Source organism: Heptranchias perlo, chromosome 5, assembly GCF_035084215.1.
Source record: "Heptranchias perlo isolate sHepPer1 chromosome 5, sHepPer1.hap1, whole genome shotgun sequence".
Lineage (NCBI taxonomy): Eukaryota > Metazoa > Chordata > Chondrichthyes > Hexanchiformes > Hexanchidae > Heptranchias > Heptranchias perlo.
This window is the reverse complement of record NC_090329.1, coordinates 133,263,620-133,284,766: the sequence shown is the minus strand read 5'-3', so window position 1 is coordinate 133,284,766 and position 21,147 is coordinate 133,263,620. Positions and strand designations below refer to the sequence as shown.

The 21,147-nt window shown below is 47.3% G+C and overlaps 1 protein-coding gene across 1 annotated transcript in view; it reads left to right on the top strand.

The window, feature by feature from the left end:
- LOC137322210 (dynein axonemal heavy chain 8-like) overlaps positions 1–21,147 on the top strand; it is a 1,468,904-nt gene that overhangs the window by 1,427,530 nt on the left and 20,227 nt on the right. Inside the window, exons 90-91 of the mRNA XM_067985326.1 lie at positions 3,998–4,154; positions 17,230–17,382. Of these exons, the coding sequence (XP_067841427.1) occupies positions 3,998–4,154; positions 17,230–17,382 (310 nt within the window). The remainder of the gene's footprint in view (positions 1–3,997; positions 4,155–17,229; positions 17,383–21,147) is intronic.

Genomic DNA, 21,147 nt, shown 5'->3' with positions numbered 1-21,147 from the left:
AACCGGCATATCCCTCACTCTACCATTACCATCATGCCGGACGACCAACGCTGTTCAATGAGGAGTTACAAAGAATTACAAAGAATGTACAGCACAGAAACAGGCCATTCGGTCCAACAAGTCCATTCTGTTGTTTATGCTCCACACAAGCCTCCTCCCACCCTTCTTCATTTCCTTCTATTCCCTTCTCCGTCATGTGTTTATCCAGCTTTCCCTTAAATAAATCTATGCTATTCGCCTCAACTACTCCGTGTGGTAGCAAGTTCCACATTCTTACCACTCTGGTTGAAGAAGTTTTTCCTGAATTCCCCACTGGATTTGTTAGTGACTATCTTATATTTATGGTCCCTAATTCTGGACTCCGCCACATCTTCTCTACGTCTAACCTATCAAACCCTTTCATAATCTTGAAGACCTCTATCAGATCACCCTTCAGTCTTCTCTTTTCTAGGCAAAAGAGCCCCAGCCTGTTCAATCTTTCCTGTAAAAGAGCATGAGGTGCTCTGAAAATGAGGTGCCAACTTGGTGAAGCTACACCTCAGGACTATATGCGTGCTAAACAGTGGAAGCAGCAGGGTATAAACAGAGTGAAATGATCCCATAACTAATGGATCAGATCAGAGCTCTGGCATCCTGCCACACCCAGTCGCGACTGGTGGTGGACAATTAAGCAACTAACGGGAGGAGGAGACTCCATGAATATCCCCATCCTCAATGATGGTGGAGCCCGGCATGTGAGTGTAAAAGGCAAAGCTGAAACGTTTGCAACCATCTTCAACCAGAAGTGCCGATCTGGTGGATGATCCTTCTCGGCCTCGTCCTGAGGTCCCCACCATCACAGAAGCCAGTCTTCAGCCATTTCGATTCACTCCGTGATATCAAGAAATGGCTGAGTGCACTGGATACAGCAAAGGCTATGGGTCCCAATAATATCCTGGCTGTAGTGCTGAAGGCTTGTGCTCCAGAACGAGCTGTGCCTCTAGCCAAACTGTTCCAGTATAGCTACAACACTGGTATCTACCCGACAATGTGGAAAATTGCCCAGGTATGTCCTGTCCACAAAAAGCAGGACAAATCCAATCCGGCCAATTACTGCCCATCAGTCTACTCTCAATCATCAGCAAAGTGATGGAAGGTGTCGTCGACAGTGCTATCAAGTGGCACTTACTCACCAATAACCTGCTCACTGATGCTCAGTTTGGGCTCCGCCAGGACCACTCGGCTCCAGACCTCATTACAGCCTTGGTCCAAAGATGGACAAAAAAGCTGAATTCCAAAGGTGCGATGAAAATGACTGCCCTTGACATCAAGGCAGCATTTGACCGAGTGCGGCATCAAGGAGCCCTAGTAAAATTGAAGTCAATGGGAATCGGGGGAAAACTCTCCAGTAGCTAGAGTAATACCTAGCACAAAGGAAGATGGTAGTGGTTGTTGGAGGCCAATCATCTCAGCCCCAGGACATTGCTGCAGGAGTTCCTCAGGGCAGTGTCCTAGGCCCAACCATCTTCAGCTGCTTCATCAATGACCTTCCCTCCATCAGAAGGTCAGAAATGGGGATGTTCGCTGATGATTGCTCAGTTCCATTCGCAACCCCTCAGATAATGAAGCAGTCCGTGCCCGCATGCAGCATGACCTGGACAACATCCAGGTTTGGGCTGATAAGTGGCAAGTAACATTCGCGCCAGACAAGTGCCAGGCAATGACCGTCTCCAACAAGAGAGAGTCTGATCACCTCCCCTTGACATCCTTACCATCGCCGAATCCCCCACCATCAACATCATTCACCTGAGGAAGGAGGAAGCCTCCGAAAGCTTGTGGAATTTAAAATAAATTTGTTGGACTATAACTTGGTGTTGTAAAATTGTTTACAATCCTGGGGGTCACCATTGACCAGAAACTTAACTGGACCAGCCATATAAATACCGTGACTACTAGAGTATGTCAGAAGCTGGGTATTCTGCAGCATTTGGCTCACCTCCTGACTCCCCAAAGCCTCTTCAACACCTAGAAGGCACAAGTGTGATGGAATACTCTCCACTTGCCTGGATGTGAGCAGTTGCCTCAATGCTCAAGAAGCTCGACACCATCCAGGACAAAGCAGCCCGCTTGATCAGCAGCCCATCCACCACCCTAAACATTCACTCTCTTCACCACCGGTGCACTGTGGCTGCAGTGTGTACCATCCACAGGATGCACTGCAGCAACTCGCCAAGGCTTCTTCAACAGGACCTCCCAAATCTGTGATCCCTACCACCTGGAAGGTCAAGGGCAGCACGTGCAATGGTCTTGCCAGCGACATGCATATCCCAGGAATAAATTTTAAAAATATATATTTTCTTAACAGTGAGAGACTCGGAGATGTGAACGAGCAAAGGGATATGTACACAAATCACTATAGCTTAAGTGCACAGGTACAAAATCAAAAAGGCTAATGGAATGTGGGTGGTATATAAATAATCTCACGGTTATTGAAATACAAAAGTGAGGAAGCGATGCTTCAGTTATACAGAGCCTTGGTCAGATCCCATCTGAAGTACTACATTCAGTTTTAGGCACTGAACCTGAGGAAAGATATATTGAACTTGGAGAGGTTACAGTGCAGATTCACCAGAATGATAGCAGGACTTAAAGGGTTAAATTGTGAGGACAAATTGCATAACCTTGGCTTGTATTCCCTTGGGTTTAGAATGTTGAGTAGTGATCTAATTTAGGTGATTAAAATGAAAGGGATTTTATATGGTAGATACAGAGAAATGAAATACTGCGAATGCTAGAAATCTGAAATAAAAACAGAAAATGCTGAAAATACTCAGCAAGTCAGGCAACATCTGTGGAGAAAGAAACAGAGTTAATGTTTCAGGTCGAAGACCTTTCATCAGAACTGGAAGAAGTGAAAGATTTAACAGTTTTTAAGCAAGTACAGAGCCAGGGAAAGGAGGGGAGGAAAGAACAAAAGGGAAGGTCTGTGATAGGGTGGAGGGCAGAAGTGATTAAAAGACAAAAGGTGATGATGGTGCAAGGCAAGGAGAATGGTAATGGGACAAGAAAAGAAACAAAAGATGGGTCTAGAGGAGCTGTATATGGCATCAGCAGAACCATTGTCTGCTGTCCGAAAAAATGGGAGCAGTGGTTACGATCTGAAGTTACTGAGTCCGGAAGGTTGTAAAGTGCCGAAACGAAAGATGAGGTGCTGTTCCTCGAGCTTCCGTTGAGCTTCATTGGAACAGTGTAAGAGGCCGAGGACAGAGAGGTCAGAGTGGGAGTGGGACGGAGATACAGAGAAACAATGTCCTCTGGGGGGAGAATCCAGAACAATTTTCCTCTAATGCTGGTTGATGATTGTACCTCATTATACCAATGGTGAGCTGGTGAGGATGGCATTCGTGGTGGAATCATGAGCCATGGAAATAATATGGGGTAAGAAGATTAGAAAAGGCCCAAAAATGTAATACCTTTTTCTCCAGTCCCTCTCCTGAAGACATTGACTTCTTGCTGATGTCCAGTTCCATGGATGCAAGTATTATCTATTGGCGTCCTGCCTGAGTTTTCATGTATGAGCCTAATCAGTGAGGCTCAGCAGGCTATTTGGTCACAGGGGCATCACAGCTAACCCCAATTCTGTCCTTATCCAGATCCACTCATGTGCACTTCCATCAGGAATCATTGGATAGCAGTCAGAGGTGGGAACCCAAGCCAGTTTTCCACTCCCCATTCCAGAGGGACTGAGGCTAATTTTAGCTTCCCTATCCATGCCTTTGCTGAGATTTGTTAACTGCACACAGAGTAGAGATCGAACTTGTGAATGTCATTGTATGATGTAGCTATTCACTGACTTGACCAATGGAGCGATCAGAGGAGCTCACAGGAGATTCAAGGTCATTAAAGTCTGACATCACCTGCAATAAGCTAGAAAACCCAAAACAGATGGAGGCTACTAGAAAAGTGGATTCCTGAGCCTTAAAAGACCTTCTCCCTTTATTGTCGTCTTTTCCTTCAGGTACCAGAGTAACACTGCAGCCGAAGTTCTCAACACTATCACCAATATCCAGCCAAAGGAAAGTTCTGGAGGAGGAGGAGAGACTCGAGAAGCCACTGTCTTTAAAATGGCTGCCGATATGCTGAGCAAATTGCCTCCAGATTATCTGGCACACGAGGTACTTTACTGTTATGGGTTAAAAGGCTATCACAGGGGGCACCGAGGTCTATCCGTATTTGGCCTCTCAAAGGCAAATGTCATGTCTTTGGTGATGTGAGTGAGCATCTTGGAAGGCTAGAAAATAAACTGCTTTTTGGACATCCTCTGCTAGATATCTTAATACTAAAATTATCATAAAATTGCTGCACTTACTGTCCTAGCATTCAGTCTTACAACAAACTGTAGCCAATTGTAGTTACCTCTAATCTTTTAACTGTTCGAGATTTTTGGCAGCCTCAGAAAGGGCAGAAAATGTGAACTGCAAACCCGAAATGTTCCCTTGAATATTCACGTGTGGGATTACTGGTGCACGGAGTAATTTCCAACAAAAAAGGCACAGTATTCCCTTCTAGACATTGGCTTCTTCCAGTTCAAGCAGGGACTCCGGGTTCTTAAACAATTTACCTGCAGTTCCACAAACGGTAACTCCAATAACACAGCAATTGCATGTGGTATCAGTTAACAAGATTACAGAAGAATGCTTCAACTTCATTGCTTGAGAACACCCATAAACAAAATAAACAAGATAAACAAAAGCAAACAAATGTTAAATTGTTGTCAGTAAGGTATCTTCAGTAATTTATTTTAATAAAAGTTACCTGAAATGGAATTGAAAAATCAAGTTACATGTGACATTCTTACTAGAACGTCCAATGGTTTAGTCCCTTAATTGTCTCGTTAACCCTTTGGTGAGATTTTTAACTTTCCCTGTCCGGGAGAGTCAGTGAAATACTCCCTCCATTCCCACTTCACTTTAATTTCAACACACCTGATTTTTCAGTCGATTGAGGCACCCACCTCAGTCAGGTGGGAGCCGCAAACATCTATACAGATCAGGGTCCCATTACGTCAATAAGACACCAAATCATTTTAAACAGAAGTCAGTGGGCTGCCGGACAGCAAGAACTTGGTCTGAAGACCAAAGACTAACACTCTCCACACAGGAAGCGTAGGCCTCCCCTCTACCCGACTCTTTCCCAACCCGTCCTCTTCTCGAACACTGACTGTAACAGAACCCCCATTCCCCGTTCTCAAACCGCTGACTGTAACAGAACCCCCATTCCCCGTTCTCAAACCGCTGACTGTAACAGAACCCCCATTCCCCGTTCTCAAACCGCTGACTGTAACAGAACCCCCATTCCCCGTTCTCAAACCGCTGACTGTAACAGAACCCCCATTCCCCGTTCTCAAACCGCTGACTGTAACAGAACCCCCATTCCCCGTTCTCAAACCGCTGACTGTAACAGAACCCCCATTCCCCGTTCTCAAACCGCTGACTGTAACAGAACCCCCATTCCCCGTTCTCAAACCGCTGACTGTAACAGAACCCCCATTCCCCGTTCTCAAACCGCTGACTGTAACAGAACCCCCATTCCCCGTTCTCAAACCGCTGACTGTAACAGAACCCCCATTCCCCGTTCTCAAACCGCTGACTGTAACAGAACCCCCATTCCCCGTTCTCAAACCGCTGACTGTAACAGAACCCCCATTCCCCGTTCTCAAACCGCTGACTGTAACAGAACCCCTATTCCCCGTTCTCAAACCGCTGACTGTAACAGAACCCCCATTCCCTGTTCTCAAACCGCTGACTGTAACAGAACCCCCATTCCCTGTTCTCAAACCGCTGACTGTAACAGAACCCCTATTCCCCGTTCTCAAACCGCTGACTGTAACAGAAGCCCCATTCCCCGTTCTCAAACCGCTAACTGTAACATAACCCCATTCCCCCTTCTCAAACCGCTGACTGTAACAGAACCCCCATTCCCCCTTCTCAAACCACTGACTGTTACAGAACCCCCATTCCCACCTCTCGAACCAGACTGTATCAGAGCCCCAAATCCCCCTTCTCAAACTGTTGACTGCAACAGAACCTCCGTTCCCACCTATCGAACCAGACTGTAACAAAGCCCCCATTCCCCCTTCTCAAACCGTTGACTGTAACAGAACCCCGATTCCCACCTCTTGAACCAGACTGTAACATTCCCCATTCTCAAACCACTGACTGTAACAGAAACCCTCATTCCCACGTCTTGAACCAGACGGAACAGAACCCCCATTCCCCCTTTCTCAAACCGCTGACTGTAACAGAGCCCCCGTTCCCATCACTGGACCCAAACTGTAACAGAACCCTCATTCCCCCTTCTCAAACCGTTGACTGTAACAGAAACCCCGTTCCCAACTCTCGAACCAGACTGTAACAGAACCCCCATTCCCCCTTCTCAAACTGTTGCCTGTAACAGAACCCCAATTCCCACCTCTCGAACCAGACTGTAACAGAACCACCATTCCCCCTTTCTCAAACCACTGACTGTAACAGAACCCCCGTTCCCACCTCTCGAACCAGACTGTAACAGAACCCCCATTCCCCCTTCTCAAACCATTGATTGTAACAGAGCACCTGTTCCCACATTTTGAACCAGACTGTGACAGAACCCCCATTCCACCCGTCTCTAACTGTTGACTGTAACAAAACCCCCGTTCCCACCTCTCGAACCAGACCGCATGATAACCCCCACTCCCCCTTCCCAAACCGCTGACTGTTACAGAACCCCCGTTCCCACCTCTCGAACCAGATTGTATCAGAACCCTTATTCCCCCTTCTCAAACCGTTGACTGTAACAGAAACCCCGTTCCCAACTCTCGAACCAGACTGCAACAGAACCCCCATTCCCCCTTCTTGAACTGTTGCCTGTAATAGAACCCCCATTCCCACCACTCGAACCAGCATGTTATGGAACCCCCATTCCCCCTTCTCAATCCGTTGACTGGAACAGAACCCCCGTTCCCACCTCTCGAACCAGACTGTAACAGAAACCCCATTCCCCCTTCTCAATCCGTTGACTGGAACAGAACCCCTGTTCCCACCTCTCGAATCAGACTGTAATGGAACCCCCATTCCCCCTTCTCAAACCGTTGACTGGAACAGAGCCCCCGTTCCCACATCTCAAACCGGAATGTAATAGAACCCCCATTCCCCCTTCTCGAACACTGACGGAAACAGAACACTCGATTTTTTTCCCCCCTCTTTAACACAGACTGTAACAGAACCCCCAAACCCCTTCTCAAACCGTTGACTGTAACAGAACCCCTGTTCCCACCTCTCGAACCAGACTGTAACAGAACCCCCATTCCCCCTTCTCAAACCGTTGACTGTAACAAAACCCCCGTTCCCACCTCTCGAACCAGACTGTATCAGAACACCCATTCCGCCTTCTCAAATCACTGACTGTAACAGAACCCTCAATTATTTCACCCCCTCTTCTCGAAAACTGACTGTAACAGAATCCCCATTCCCCCTTCTCACACCGTTGCCTGTAATAGAACCCCCATTCCCACAACTCGAACCGGACTGCAACAGAACCCCCATTCCCCCTTCTCAAACCATTGACTGTAACAGAACCCCCGTTCCCACCTCTCGAACCAGACTGTAACAGATCCCCCATTCCCCATTCTCAAATCACTGACTGTAACAGAACCCTCAATTATTTCACCCCCTCTTCTCGAACACTGACTGTAACAGAACCCCCATTCCCCCTTCTCAAACCGTTGCCTGTAACAGAACCCCCGTTCCCACCACTCGAACCAGACTGCAACAGAACCCCCATTCCCCCTTCTCAAACCACTGACTGTAACAGAACCCCCGTTCCCACCTCTCGAACCAGACTGTAACAGAACCCCCATTCCCCCTTCTCAATCCGTTGACTGGAACAGAACCCCCGTTCCCACCTCTCAAACCACAGTGTAACAGAACCTCCATTCCTCCTTCTCAAACCGTTGACTGTAACAGAACCCCCGTTCCCACCTCTTGAGCCAGACTGTAACAGAACCCCCATTCCTTCTTCTCAAACACTGACTGTAACAGAACCCCCATTCCCCTTTCTCAAACCGTTGACTGGAATAGAAACCCTGTTCCCACCTCTCGAACCGGACTGTAACAGACCCCCCATTCCCCCCGTCTCCAACTATTGACTGTAACAGAACCCCCATTCCCACCTCTCGAACCAGACTGTTACAGAACCCCCAATCTCCCTTCTCAAACCGTTGCCTGTAACAGAACCCCCGTTCCCACCTCTCGCACCAGACTGTAACAGAACCCCTATTTCCCCTTCTCAAACCGTTGACTGTAACAGAACCCCCGTTCCCACCTCTCGCACCAGACTGTAACAGAACCCCTATAACCCCCTTCTCCTACCATTGACTGTGACAAAACCCCCGTTGCCACTTCTCAAACCAGACTATAACAGAACCCCTATTCCCCTTTCTCAAACCACCAACTGTAGCAGAACCCTCGTTCCCACCCTCTTGAACCAGACTGTAACAAACCCCCGGTCCCAGCTCTCGAACCAGACAGTAAGAAAACCCCTGTTCCCACCTCTTGAACCACTGACTGTAACAGAACCCCTTTCCCCCCCTTCTCCAACTGTTGACTGTAACAAAACCCCCGATCCCACCTCTCGAACCAGACTGTATCAGAACACCCATTCCGCCTTCTCAAATCACTGACTGTAACAGAACCCTCAATTATTTCACCCCCTCTTCTCGAAAACTGACTGTAACAGAATCCCCATTCCCCCTTCTCACACCGTTGCCTGTAATAGAACCCCCATTCCCACAACTCGAACCGGACTGCAACAGAACCCCCATTCCCCCTTCTCAAACCATTGACTGTAACAGAACCCCCGTTCCCACCTCTCGAACCAGACTGTAACAGATCCCCCATTCCCCATTCTCAAATCACTGACTGTAACAGAACCCTCAATTATTTCACCCCCTCTTCTCGAACACTGACTGTAACAGAACCCCCATTCCCCCTTCTCAAACCGTTGCCTGTAACAGAACCCCCGTTCCCACCACTCGAACCAGACTGCAACAGAACCCCCATTCCCCCTTCTCAAACCACTGACTGTAACAGAACCCCCGTTCCCACCTCTCGAACCAGACTGTAACAGAACCCCCATTCCCCCTTCTCAATCCGTTGACTGGAACAGAACCCCCGTTCCCACCTCTCAAACCACAGTGTAACAGAACCTCCATTCCTCCTTCTCAAACCGTTGACTGTAACAGAACCCCCGTTCCCACCTCTTGAGCCAGACTGTAACAGAACCCCCATTCTTTCTTCTCAAACACAGACTGTAACAGAACCCCCATTCCCCTTTCTCAAACCGTTGACTGGAATAGAAACCCTGTTCCCACCTCTCGAACCGGACTGTAACAGACCCCCCATTCCCCCCGTCTCCAACTATTGACTGTAACAGAACCCCCATTCCCACCTCTCGAACCAGACTGTTACAGAACCCCCAATCTCCCTTCTCAAACCGTTGCCTGTAACAGAACCCCCGTTCCCACCTCTCGCACCAGACTGTAACAGAACCCCTATTTCCCCTTCTCAAACCGTTGACTGTAACAGAACCCCCGTTCCCACCTCTCGCACCAGACTGTAACAGAACCCCTATAACCCCCTTCTCCTACCATTGACTGTGACAAAACCCCCGTTGCCACTTCTCAAACCAGACTATAACAGAACCCCTATTCCCCTTTCTCAAACCACCAACTGTAGCAGAACCCTCGTTCCCACCCTCTTGAACCAGACTGTAACAAACCCCCGGTCCCAGCTCTCGAACCAGACAGTAAGAAAACCTCCGTTCCCACCTCTTGAACCACTGACTGTAACAGAACCCCTTTCCCCCCCTTTTCCAACTGTTGACTGTAACAAAACCCCCGATCCCACCTCTCGAACCAGACTGTAACATAACCCCTACTTCCCCTTCTCCAACCGCTGACTGTAACAGAACCCTCGTTCCCTCCCTCTCGAACTAGACTGTAACAGAACCCCCATTCCCCCTTCTCAAACCATTGACTGTAACAGAACCCCCGTTCCCACCTCTCGAACCAGACTGTAACAGAAGCACTGCTCCCCCCCTTCTCCAACCGCTGACTGTAACAAAAGCCCCGTTCCCACCTCTCGAACCAGACTGGAGCAGAGCCCTCATTCCCCCTTCTCAAACCGTTGACTGTAACAGAACCCCCGTTCCCACCTCTCAAACCAGACTGTAACAGAACCCCCATTCCCCCTTCTCAAACAGTTGACTGTAACAAAAGCCCCGTTCCCACCTCTCAAACCAGACTGGAGCAGAACCCTCATTCCCCCTTCTCAAACCGTTGACTATAACAGAACCCCCGTTCCCACCTCTCAAACCAGACTGGAGCAGAGCCCTCATTCCCCCTTCTCCAACCGCTGACTGTAACAGAACCCTCGTTCCCACCCCTCGAACTGCTGACTGAAAAATAGAACCTCAGTTCCCCCCCCCCGCCACCAAATCCCACACTTACCGTGGGCCCGGCAGGTGACCTCTGGGCCACCTGACTTTCTGCCGCTTCCCCTGACTTCCCACCCATTTTGCTAATGAGGCCTGCCTGTGAAAATCAGCTGGACCTCCCACTGTCTGCTTGCTAAGCCACTTTCCCACCCAGGAGTTAAAATTCCCACCTTTATCTCTGTTATTAGTATTTCTTAGTACTAGAATTCATAGAATCATAGAAGATGCCATTCGGCGCATCGTAGCCCATTCTAGCTTGAACAATTGAGTTAAGTCATATTTCTTCCAATGTGAAGTACACAGACGTAGTTTTATATAACTTGGGCCGACATCCACAGTGCATTTATCCACTTAGCCATCAGGGCAACTTATTTCCACCAAACTTAGCTTTTACAGGAGGTTAGGGAGGAAATTGCGGGTCCCCTAGCAGAGATATTTGAATCATCGACAGCTACAGGTGAGGTGCCTGAAGATTGGAGGGTAGCAAATGTTGTGCCTTTGTTTAAGAAGGGCGGCAGGGAAAAGCCTGGGAAATACAGACCGGTGAGCCTGACATCTGTTGTGGGTGAGTTGTTAGAGGGTATTCTGAGAGACAGGATCTACGGGCATTTGGAGAGGCAGGGACTGATTAGGAACAGTCAGCATTGTTTTGTGAGAGGAAAATCATGTCTCACGAATTTGATTGAGTTTTTTGAAGGGGTAACCAAGAAGATAGATGAGGGCTGTGCAGTAGACGTGGTCTACATGGACTTTAGCAAAGCCTTTGACAAGGTACCGCATGGTAGGTTGTTACATAAGGTTAAATCTCACGGGATCCAAGGTGAGGTAGCCAATTGGATACAACATTGGATTGACGACAGAAGACAGAGGGTGGTTGTAGAGGGTTGTTTTTCAAACTGGAGGCCTGTGACCAGCGGTGTGCCTCAGGGATCGGTGCTGGATCCGCTGTTATTTGTTATTTATATTAATGATTTGGATGAGAATTTAGGAGGCATGGTTAGCAAGTTTGCAGATGACACCAAGATTGGTGGCATTGTGGACAGTGAAGAAGGTTATCTAGGATTGCAACGGGATCTTGATAAATTGGGCCAGTGGGCTGATGAATGGCAGATGGAGTTTAATTTAGATAAATGTGAGGTGATGCATTTTGGTAGATCGAATCGGACCAGGACCTACTCCGTTAATGGTAGGGCGTTGGGGAGAGTTATAGAACAAAGAGATCTCGGAGTACAGGTTCATAGCTCCTTGAAAGTGGAGTCACAGGTGGATAGGGTGGTGAAGAAGGCATTCAGCATGCTTGGTTTCATTGGTCAGAACATTGAATACAGGAGTTGGGATGTCTTGTTGAAGTTGTACAAGACATTAGTTAGGCCACACTTGGAATACTGTGTACAGTTCTGGTCACCCTATTATAGAAAGGATATTATTAAACTAGAAAGAGTGCAGAAAAGATTTACTAGGATGCTGCCGGGACTTGATGGTTTGACTTATAGGGAGAGGTTAGATAGACTGGGACTTTTTTCCCTGGAGAGTAGGAGGTTAAGGGGTGATCTTATAGAAGTCTATAAAATAATGAGGGGCATAGATAAGGTCGATAGTCAAAATCTTTTCCCAAAGGTAGGGGAGTCTATAACGAGGGGGCATAGATTTAAGGTGAGAGGGGAGAGATACAAAAGGGTCCAGAGGGGCAATTTTTTCACTCAAAGGGTGGTGAGTGTCTGGAACGAGCTGCCAGAGGCAGTAGTAGAGGTGGGTACAATTTTGTTTTTTAAAAAGCATTTGGACAGTTACATGGGTAAGATGGGTATAGAGGGATATGGGCCAAGTGCAGGCAATTGGGACTAGCTTAGTGGTATAAACTGGGCGACATGGACATGTTGGGCCGAAGGGCCTGTTTCCATGTTGTAAACTTCTATGATTCTATACGCTCATCAGGCCTGAAATTCCTTGGCCTGGGAGTGCACTATAGTAGCTTGAACAGGGCAGGCAGGCCAGAATTTCAAACTGGACCCAGCTTTAGAACCTCTGACCCTTTTATAGAATCATGGAATAGTTACAGCACAGAAGGAGGCCATTCGGCCCGTCGAAGCCATGACAGCTCACTGCAAGAACAATCCAGCTAGATCCACTCCCCCACCCTTTCCCTGTAATCCTGCAAATTTTTTCCTTTCAAGTACTTATCCAATTCCCTTTTGAAAGCCACGATTGAATCCACTTCCACCACCCTTTCAGGCAATACTTTCCAGATAATAACCACACGCTGCGTAAAAGCGTTTTTCCTCATGTCGTCTTTGGTTCTTTTGCCAATTACCTTCAATCTGTGTCCTCTGGTTCTCGACCCTTCTGCCAATCATAGAATCATAGAAAGGTTACAGCAGAGAAGGAGGCCACTCGGCCCATCGAGTCCACGTCGGTTCCATTCAAGAGCAATCCAGTTCGTCCTTTCCCCGTAGTCCTGCAAATTTTTTCCTTTCAAGTACTTATCCAGTTCCCTTTTGAAGGCCATGATTGAATCTGCCTCCACCACCCTCTCGGGCATTGCATTCCAGATCCTAACCACTTGCTGTCTAAAGAAGTTTTTCCTCATGTCACCTTTGGTTAAATCTATGCCCTCTGGTTCTTGACCCTTCCGCCAATGGGAACAGCTTCTCTCTATCTACTCTGTCTAGACCCTTCATGATTTTGAACACCTCTATCAAATCTCCTCTCAACCTTCTCTGCTATAAGGAGATTAACCCAGCTTCTCCAGTCTGTCTACGTAACTGAAGTCCCTCATCTCTGAAACAATTCTAGTAAATCTTTTCTGCACCCTCTCTACAGCCTACACATCCTTCCTAAAGTGCAGTGCCCAGAATTGGACACAATACTCCAGTTGTGGCCAAACTAAAGGTTATAAAGGTTCATCATAACTTCCATACTTTTGTACTCTATGCCTCTAATTCTAAAGCCCAGGATCCCGTATGCTTTTTTAACCGCTTTCTCAACATGTCCTGCCACCTTCAGCGATTTGTGCACAAACACCCCCAGGTCTCTCTGTTCCTGCACCTCCTTTAGAATTGTACCCTTTAGTTTATATTGCCTCGCCCCGATCTTCCTACCAAAATATATCTCCTCGAACTTCTGTGCGTTAAATTTCATCTGCCACGTGTGCACCAATTCCACCAGCCTGTCTATGACCTCTTAAAATCTATGACTATCCTCCTCACTGTTCACGTCACTTCCAAGTTTTGTGTCATCTGCAGATTTTGAAATTGTGCCCTGTACACCCAAGTCCAAGTCATTAATATATATCAAGAAAAGTCCTAGTATCGACCCCTGGGGAACACCACTGTATACCTTCCTTCAGTCCAAAAAATAACCATTCACCACTACTCTCTGTTTCCTGTCATTTAGCCAATTTCATATCCATGCTGCCACTGACCCTTTTATTCCATAGGCTTCAACTTTGCTGACAAGCCTATTATGTGGTACTTTATCAAACGCTTTTTGAAAGTCCATAGAAACATCAACCGCGTTGCCCTCATTAAACCTCTTCATTACCTCATCAAAAAACTCGATCAAGTTAGTTAAACACAATTTGCCTTTCACAAATCCGAGCTAGCTTTCCTTAATGATGGTAATGGTTGTTGGAGGCCAATCATCTCAGCCCCAGGACATTGCTGCAGGAGTTCCTCAGGGCAGTGTCCTTGGCCCAACCATCCTCAGCTGCTTCATCAATGACCTTCCCTCCACCATAAGGTCAGAAATGGGAATGTTCGCTGATGATTGCACAGTGTTCAGTTCCATTCGCAACCCCTCAGATAATGAAGCAGTCCGTGCCCACATGCAGCAAGACCTGGACAACAACCAGGCTTGGGCTGATAAGTGGCAAGTGACATTCACTCGAGACAAGTGACAGGCAAAGACCATCTCCAACAAGAGAGAGTCTAAGCACCTCCCCTTGACATTCAATGGCATTACCATTGCCGAATCCCCCACCGTCAACATCCTGGGGGTCACCATTGACCAGAAACTTAACTGGACCAGCCACATAAATACTGTGGCTACTAGAGCAGGTCAGAGGGTATTCTGCGGCGAGTGACTCACCTCCTGACTCCCCAACGCCTTTCCACCATCTACAAGGCACAAGTCAGGAGTGTGATGGAATACTCTCTACTTGCCTGGATAGAATCATAGAATCATAGAAAATAGGAGCAAGAGTAGGCCATTCGGCCCTTCAGGCCTGCTCCGCCATTCAAAATTATCATGGCTGATCGTCTAACTCAGTACCCTGTTCCCGCTTTTTCCCCATGTCCCTTGATCCCTTTAGCTTTAAGAAATATATCCATCTCCTTCTTGGATATATTTAATGACTTGTCCTCCACTGCCTTCTGTGGTAGAGAATTCCACAGGTTCACCACTCGCTGAGTGAAGAAATTTCTCCTCATCTCGGTTCTAAATGGCATACCCCGTATCCTGAGACTGTGACCCTTAGTTATGGATTCCCCATCCATCGGGAACATCCTCCCTGCATCTAGTCTGTCTAGTCCTGTTAGAATTTTATATGTTTCGATGAGATCACCTCTCATTCTTCTAAACTCTAGTGAATATAGGCCTAGTCAACCCAATCTCTCCTCATACATCAGTCCTGCCATCCCAGGAATCAGTCTAGTACCATGCTGCAGCATGGATGAGTGCAGCTCCAACAACACTCAAGAAGCTCGACGCCATCCAGGACAAAGCAGCCCGCTTGATTGACACTCCATCCACCACCCTAAACATTCACTCCCTTCACCACCGGCGCACCGTGGCTGCAGTGTGTACCATCAACAGGATGCACTGCAGCAACTCGCTAAGGCTTCTTCAACAGAACCTCCCAAACCTGTGACCTCTACCACCTAGAAGGACAAGAGCAGCAGGCACATGGGAACAACACCACCTGCACGTTCCCCTCCAAGTCACACACCATCCCGACTTGGAAATATATCGCCGTTCCTTCATCGTCGCTGGGTCAAAATCCTGGAACTCCCTACCTAACAGCACTGTGGGAGAACCTTCACCACACGGACTGCAGCGGTTCAAGAAGGCGGCTCACCACCACGTTCTCAAGGGCAATTAGGGATGGGCAATAAATGCTGGCCTCGCCAGTGACGCTCACATTCCAGGAACGAATAACAGTGACTGTTAATTTTGTCTCGGATTATCGTTTCTAAAAGCTTCCTCACCACCGAGGTTAAACTGACTGGCCTGTAGTTGCTGGGTTTATTCTCGCACCCTTTTTTGAACAAGGGTGTAACATTTGCAATTCTCCAGTCCTCTGGCACCACCCCCGAATCTAAGGAGGATTGGAAAATTATGGCCAGTACCTCCGCAGTTTCCTCAGCAACCTAGGATGCATCCCATCCGGACCGGGTGACTTATATAGAAAAATTCCACCAGAAGTGGGAGTAGGAGCTTCTCGCGTCCACCCCCCGTCCCCCCACTCCCCCCAACGCTGGTAACAGAAGAGGAGGGACAGGTGGGATGAAATCACCTCCAGAATCCCACCAGTTGGGCCTCCTTTGCCCCAGTGCATGTATTCATGATGCAGCTCTAATTGCTGCTGGTGTAATATTTTGGTGGAAGTCGAGGCCCAAGTACCAGTTTTGAAATGGCGCTCAATAACACTGAGTTGAAAGCAGCAATTGTAAAATCCCACATTTGTTTCAGTTTTGCACATTCTTTGGCCATTATGACCCACACCTCCGATGAAGCAGCAAGATGCTACTGAGAAATTCCTGGTCCCCTATGGGGCACAGCTCAGGGAACACTGGAAATGGCACAGCCGCCCACCCCCTTTATGCAAATGAGCCTAACTTCAGGATTTGGGATGGAGTCAGGGCCTGGGAGAACTGCCGGGTGGAAGTCCCACCCTGCCACACTTCTGGTGGTGGAGTGGACTCTCAGCAACTTTTGTTTGTGATGGGACAACAATCTCAAAAGCATTTGAGCCTGTTTACTCATTTTAAGGTCAAGTATCGCTGTTCAAAAATTGTGAGCTTCTCCTCAACGTCACCCAGAGGTGAGCACAATTTCTCAGCTAACTGTCCCATGTCTTTTGTAAGTAAAAGTGCTGAATTAGTGCTAAAATTCTCATCCTTGTTTTCAAATGCCTCCCTGGCCTCGCCCCTTCCTATCTTTATAATCTCCTCCAGCCCTACAACTCTCCGAGATCTCTGCGCTCCTCCGATTCTTGCCTCTTGCGCATTCCCGATTTTAATCGCTCCACCATTGGTGGCCGTGCCTTCAGCTGCCTAGGCCCTAAGCTCTGGAATTCCCACCCTAAACCTCTCTGCCTCTCTGCCTCTCTCCCCTCCTTTAAAACGCTCCTTAAAACCTACCTCTTTGACCTGCCCTAATATCTCCTCATCTGGCTCGGTGTCAAATTTTGTTTGATAACGCTCTGTGAAGCACCTTGGGACGTTTTACATTAAAGGCACTGTATAAATGCAAGTTGTTGTTTGTTGTTGATATATCCAAGGGGAGTTTAGTAACTCACCTCTGGTAGAAATTGAATCCAAACCCTCCAGATCTACTGGATTTTCTATCACTCAGCCTTACTTTGAAACTGCAGTTTGTGTATTTGCTGCTGTAAAAGGAACATTGCCTAAAATTAACAGTTTCTGTATCACTATTTAGAAAGATAGTAGTGATTGTAAACTTGTTAATCATGTTGAAAGAGCCTGTCTGTTTTGATAGGTGAAAGCTCGCCTCATAAAAATGGGGATTTTGAGCCCTATGAATATTTTCCTGCGACAAGAAGTTGACCGAATGCAGAAGGTTATTACAATGCTTCGGAACTGTCTGAGTGACTTACAGCTGGCCATAGAGGGAACCATCATCATGAGCGAGGTCAGTGCCATTCTGATATCAACAGCTTACACTTTATGTCAGGCCCTGCCCAAACATTCTCTGACATGGCCATGTGGAAAAAGGAAATAAAATGGAAATATATTTGAAATTATTTTATTCCATCTCCAGCTGCACATCCGGACCCTGTCATTGGAAAATTGATTTGAACCATCTACCACCATAGAATAGTTCATCTTTTTAAGTTGAAAACAAATTTGACTCAGAGTGCACAATGAGTGGAATTGAACTTATGCAGGGGGTGGGGGGGGGGGGTGATTTTCGTCTCTTCAATCTGCCACCTCCCCCATTTTCATTCAAAAGATGGAACGGTAATGGGTTTAAAATAAAGCGGCTGTTTGTCCCAGTGACTTACCACTGCTTTTACAGCTGGTCAGATTTACTCGGGGATGTTAATCTTGGCAGTTTGGAATTCTTGTCAAGTGACTTCATTACATTACATTTTCCAACCTAACTGCCCAACAACTATGGGTGGTACAAGTCCTGAGGTGGTTATTTCAAACATTATTTAAAGAGATCCTCAATTGCTCTCAGGTAAAGCTGCACAGAGCTTTTGGGGACATCTTCTTGCAGTGCTCATACGTTTTTTGACCTTAAAGGATTGGAAAGTTCTTGTATTTGCTACTGTAGGTTCTGAATTGTTACAGGGATTCTGGCATTGCAGTTGTTTCTTGATGGAGTCCCTCAAGGAATCCTACTCTGGGAGGAAGAGCAGGAGGAAGGAGCAAACAGAAGGAGGAATCCTTTCCCTCCCAATAAAGTTTATAGGCTCAGAACATCACACCTGCAGTTTTCCGAGCAGTAGTGCATAAGAAAGCTTCAATTCTCTCGGAAGATAATGACAGAGTTGTGTCACATCCTACAAGCATTGCCTGTTGCAGCCAAGATCACTGCTGCCCTGAACTTCTTTGCCTCCTGTTTTACCTATTCTCGTGCTTTGATGATGTGCTTTCACAGTGGCTGCATCATGAAATGTGGAAGACTGCTGTGGCTCATTCAAGGGCTCATGAGATGCTCATAGTCGCTTACCTCCAGGACAGGTGTGTCAAATCTACAGGCTGCATTTGACGCATGGAACAGCTTTATCTGTGGTGTGCTGTGCCGAGTATCCGAGAATCTCCTGGGCACTGCTTCTGTACACTGGGAGATCTGCGCCTTGTAAGTTTTTTGCAGCAGAAGTGCCCCACACACACCCACCCCCTTCACTCCGTGCCATTACCTCCCCTCCTTGGCGGTAGAGAGAGGTGGCATTCGCTTAGGATTAATCAGAAATGGAACCTGCTTGTGGAGGGAAGAGTGAGACGGAGTGAGGAGTGGAATGGGGTTGGTGTGGGCTGGGCTGGTAGAGGGTGACCAGAGACCAGAGGGGCAGGAAATTGGAACTCTGGAAGTGAGGGGCATTTTAGGGGATCAGAACTCTGGGAAGTGAGGGTTGGGAGGTTGGGACTCAAGGGGGAAGGGGACAGGGACTGGCGCCTTGAGGACTTTACTGTGGGTATCATAGAATCATAGAAAGGTTACAGCATGGAAGGAGGCCAGTCGGCCCATCGAATCCACACCAGCTCTACGCAAGAGCAGTCCAGCTAGTCCCACTGCCCCGCCCTATCCCTTTTTTTTAAACAGTGAAAGATTGTTTCCACTGGTGGGTGAATGGGGAACAAGGGGATGGAGACTGAGGATTCTCACTGCACGCACTGATTTCACATCGCAAGCTCCAGTCCATAGAAGAGTGAGATGCAAGAGGGCTGAGTACGGTACTGCCATCCAGCTGGGAGGAACACTGCTGCTCCTCCATGCTCCACAGAAGGGAAAGTAAAAAGAACTTGCCCCGCCATCGCATCAGAGGCCTCGGTCCCTTTAAGGACAGCTGTTGAAGCAAACGTAGAACTGAAAAACCTTGTTGCGAGCTTGCATGGATCATGATCAACCTACTTTTTCATACATTTTGCAGAAGGGTCCTGAAAAAGGGGCAGGAATCTTCTTTGCTGATTACTGTCTGTCGAGAGACCGATTACTGTCTGTCGAGAGACTGATTACTGTCTGTTGAGAGACCGATTACTGTCTGTTGAGAGACCGATTACTGTCTGTCGAGAGACCGATTACTGTCTGTTGAGAGACCGATTACTGTCTGCCGAGAGACCAATTACCGTCTGTCATAAGAACATAAGAAATAGGAGCAGGAGTAGGCCAATCGGCCCCTCGAGCCTGCTCCGCCATTCAATAAGATCATGGCTGATCTGATCCTAACCTCAAATCTAAATTCATGTCCAATTTCCTGCCCGCTCCCCGTAACCCCTAATTCCCTTTACTTCTAGGAAACTGTCTATTTCTGTTTTAAATTTATCTAATGATGTAGCTTCCACAGCTTCCTGGGGCAGCAAATTCCACAGACCTACTACCTTCTGAGTGAAGAAGTTTCTCCTCTTCTCAGTTTTGAAAGAGCAGCCCCTTATTCTAAGATTATGCCCCCTAGTTCTAGTTTCACCCATCTTTGGGAACATCCTTACTGCATCCACCCGATCAAGACCCTTCACAATCTTATATGTTTCAATAAGATCGCCTCTCATTCTTCTGAACTCCAATGAGTAGAGTCCCAATCTACTCAACCTCTCCTCATATGTCCACCCCCTCATCCCCGGGATTAACCGAGTGAACCTTCTTTGTACTGCCTCGAGAGCAAGTATGTCTTTTCTTAAGTATGGAGACCAAAACTGTATGCAGTATTCCAGGTGCGGTCTCACCAATACCTTATATAACTGCAGCAATACCTCCTTGTTTTTATATTCTATCCCCCGAGCAATAAAAGCCAACATTCCGTTGGCCTTCTTGATCACCTGCTGCACCTGCAAACTAACTTTTTGATTTTCTTGCACTAGGACCCCCAGATCCCTTTGCACTGCAGTACTTTCCAGTTGCTCACCATTAAGATAATAATTTGCTCTCCGATTTTTCCTGCCAAAGTGCATAACCTCACATTTTCCAATATTGTATTGCATCTGCCAAATCTCCGCCCACTCACCCAGCTTGTCTATATCCCCTTGTAGGTTTTTTATGTCCTCATCACTCTCTACTTTCCCTCCCATCTTTGTATCATCTGCAAACTTTGACATGTTACACTCGGTCCCCTCCTCCAAATCGTTAATATAGATTGTAAAGAGTTGGGGACCCAGCACCGACCCCTGCGGAACACCACTGGCTACTGGTTGCCAGTCCGAGAATGTACCATTTATCCCAACTCTCTGCTTCCTGTTGGATAACCAATCCTCCACCCATGCCAGAATATTACCCCCAATCCAGTGATTCTTTATCTTGAGCAATAATCTTTTATGTGGCACCTTGTCGAATGCCTTCTGGAAGTCCAAATACACTACGTCCACTGGTTCCCCTTTATCCACCCTGAACTCAAGCAAATTTGTCAGACATGACTTCCCCTTTGTAAAGCCATGCTGACTTTGTCCTATTAAATTATGTTTATCCAAATGTTCTGCTACTGTCTCCTTAATAATAGACTCCAAAATTTTACCCACCACAGGTGTTAAGCTAACTGGTCTATAATTTCCAGCCTTCTGCCTACTACCCTTTTTAAATAAGGGTGTTACATTAGCAGTTTTCCAATCTGCCGGGACCTTTGCCGAGTCCAGAGAATTTTGGAAAATGATTACCAAAGCATCCACAATCCCTACTTCCACTTCCCTCAAGACCCTCGGATGTAAGCCATCAGGTCCAGGGGATTTATCCGCCTTGAGT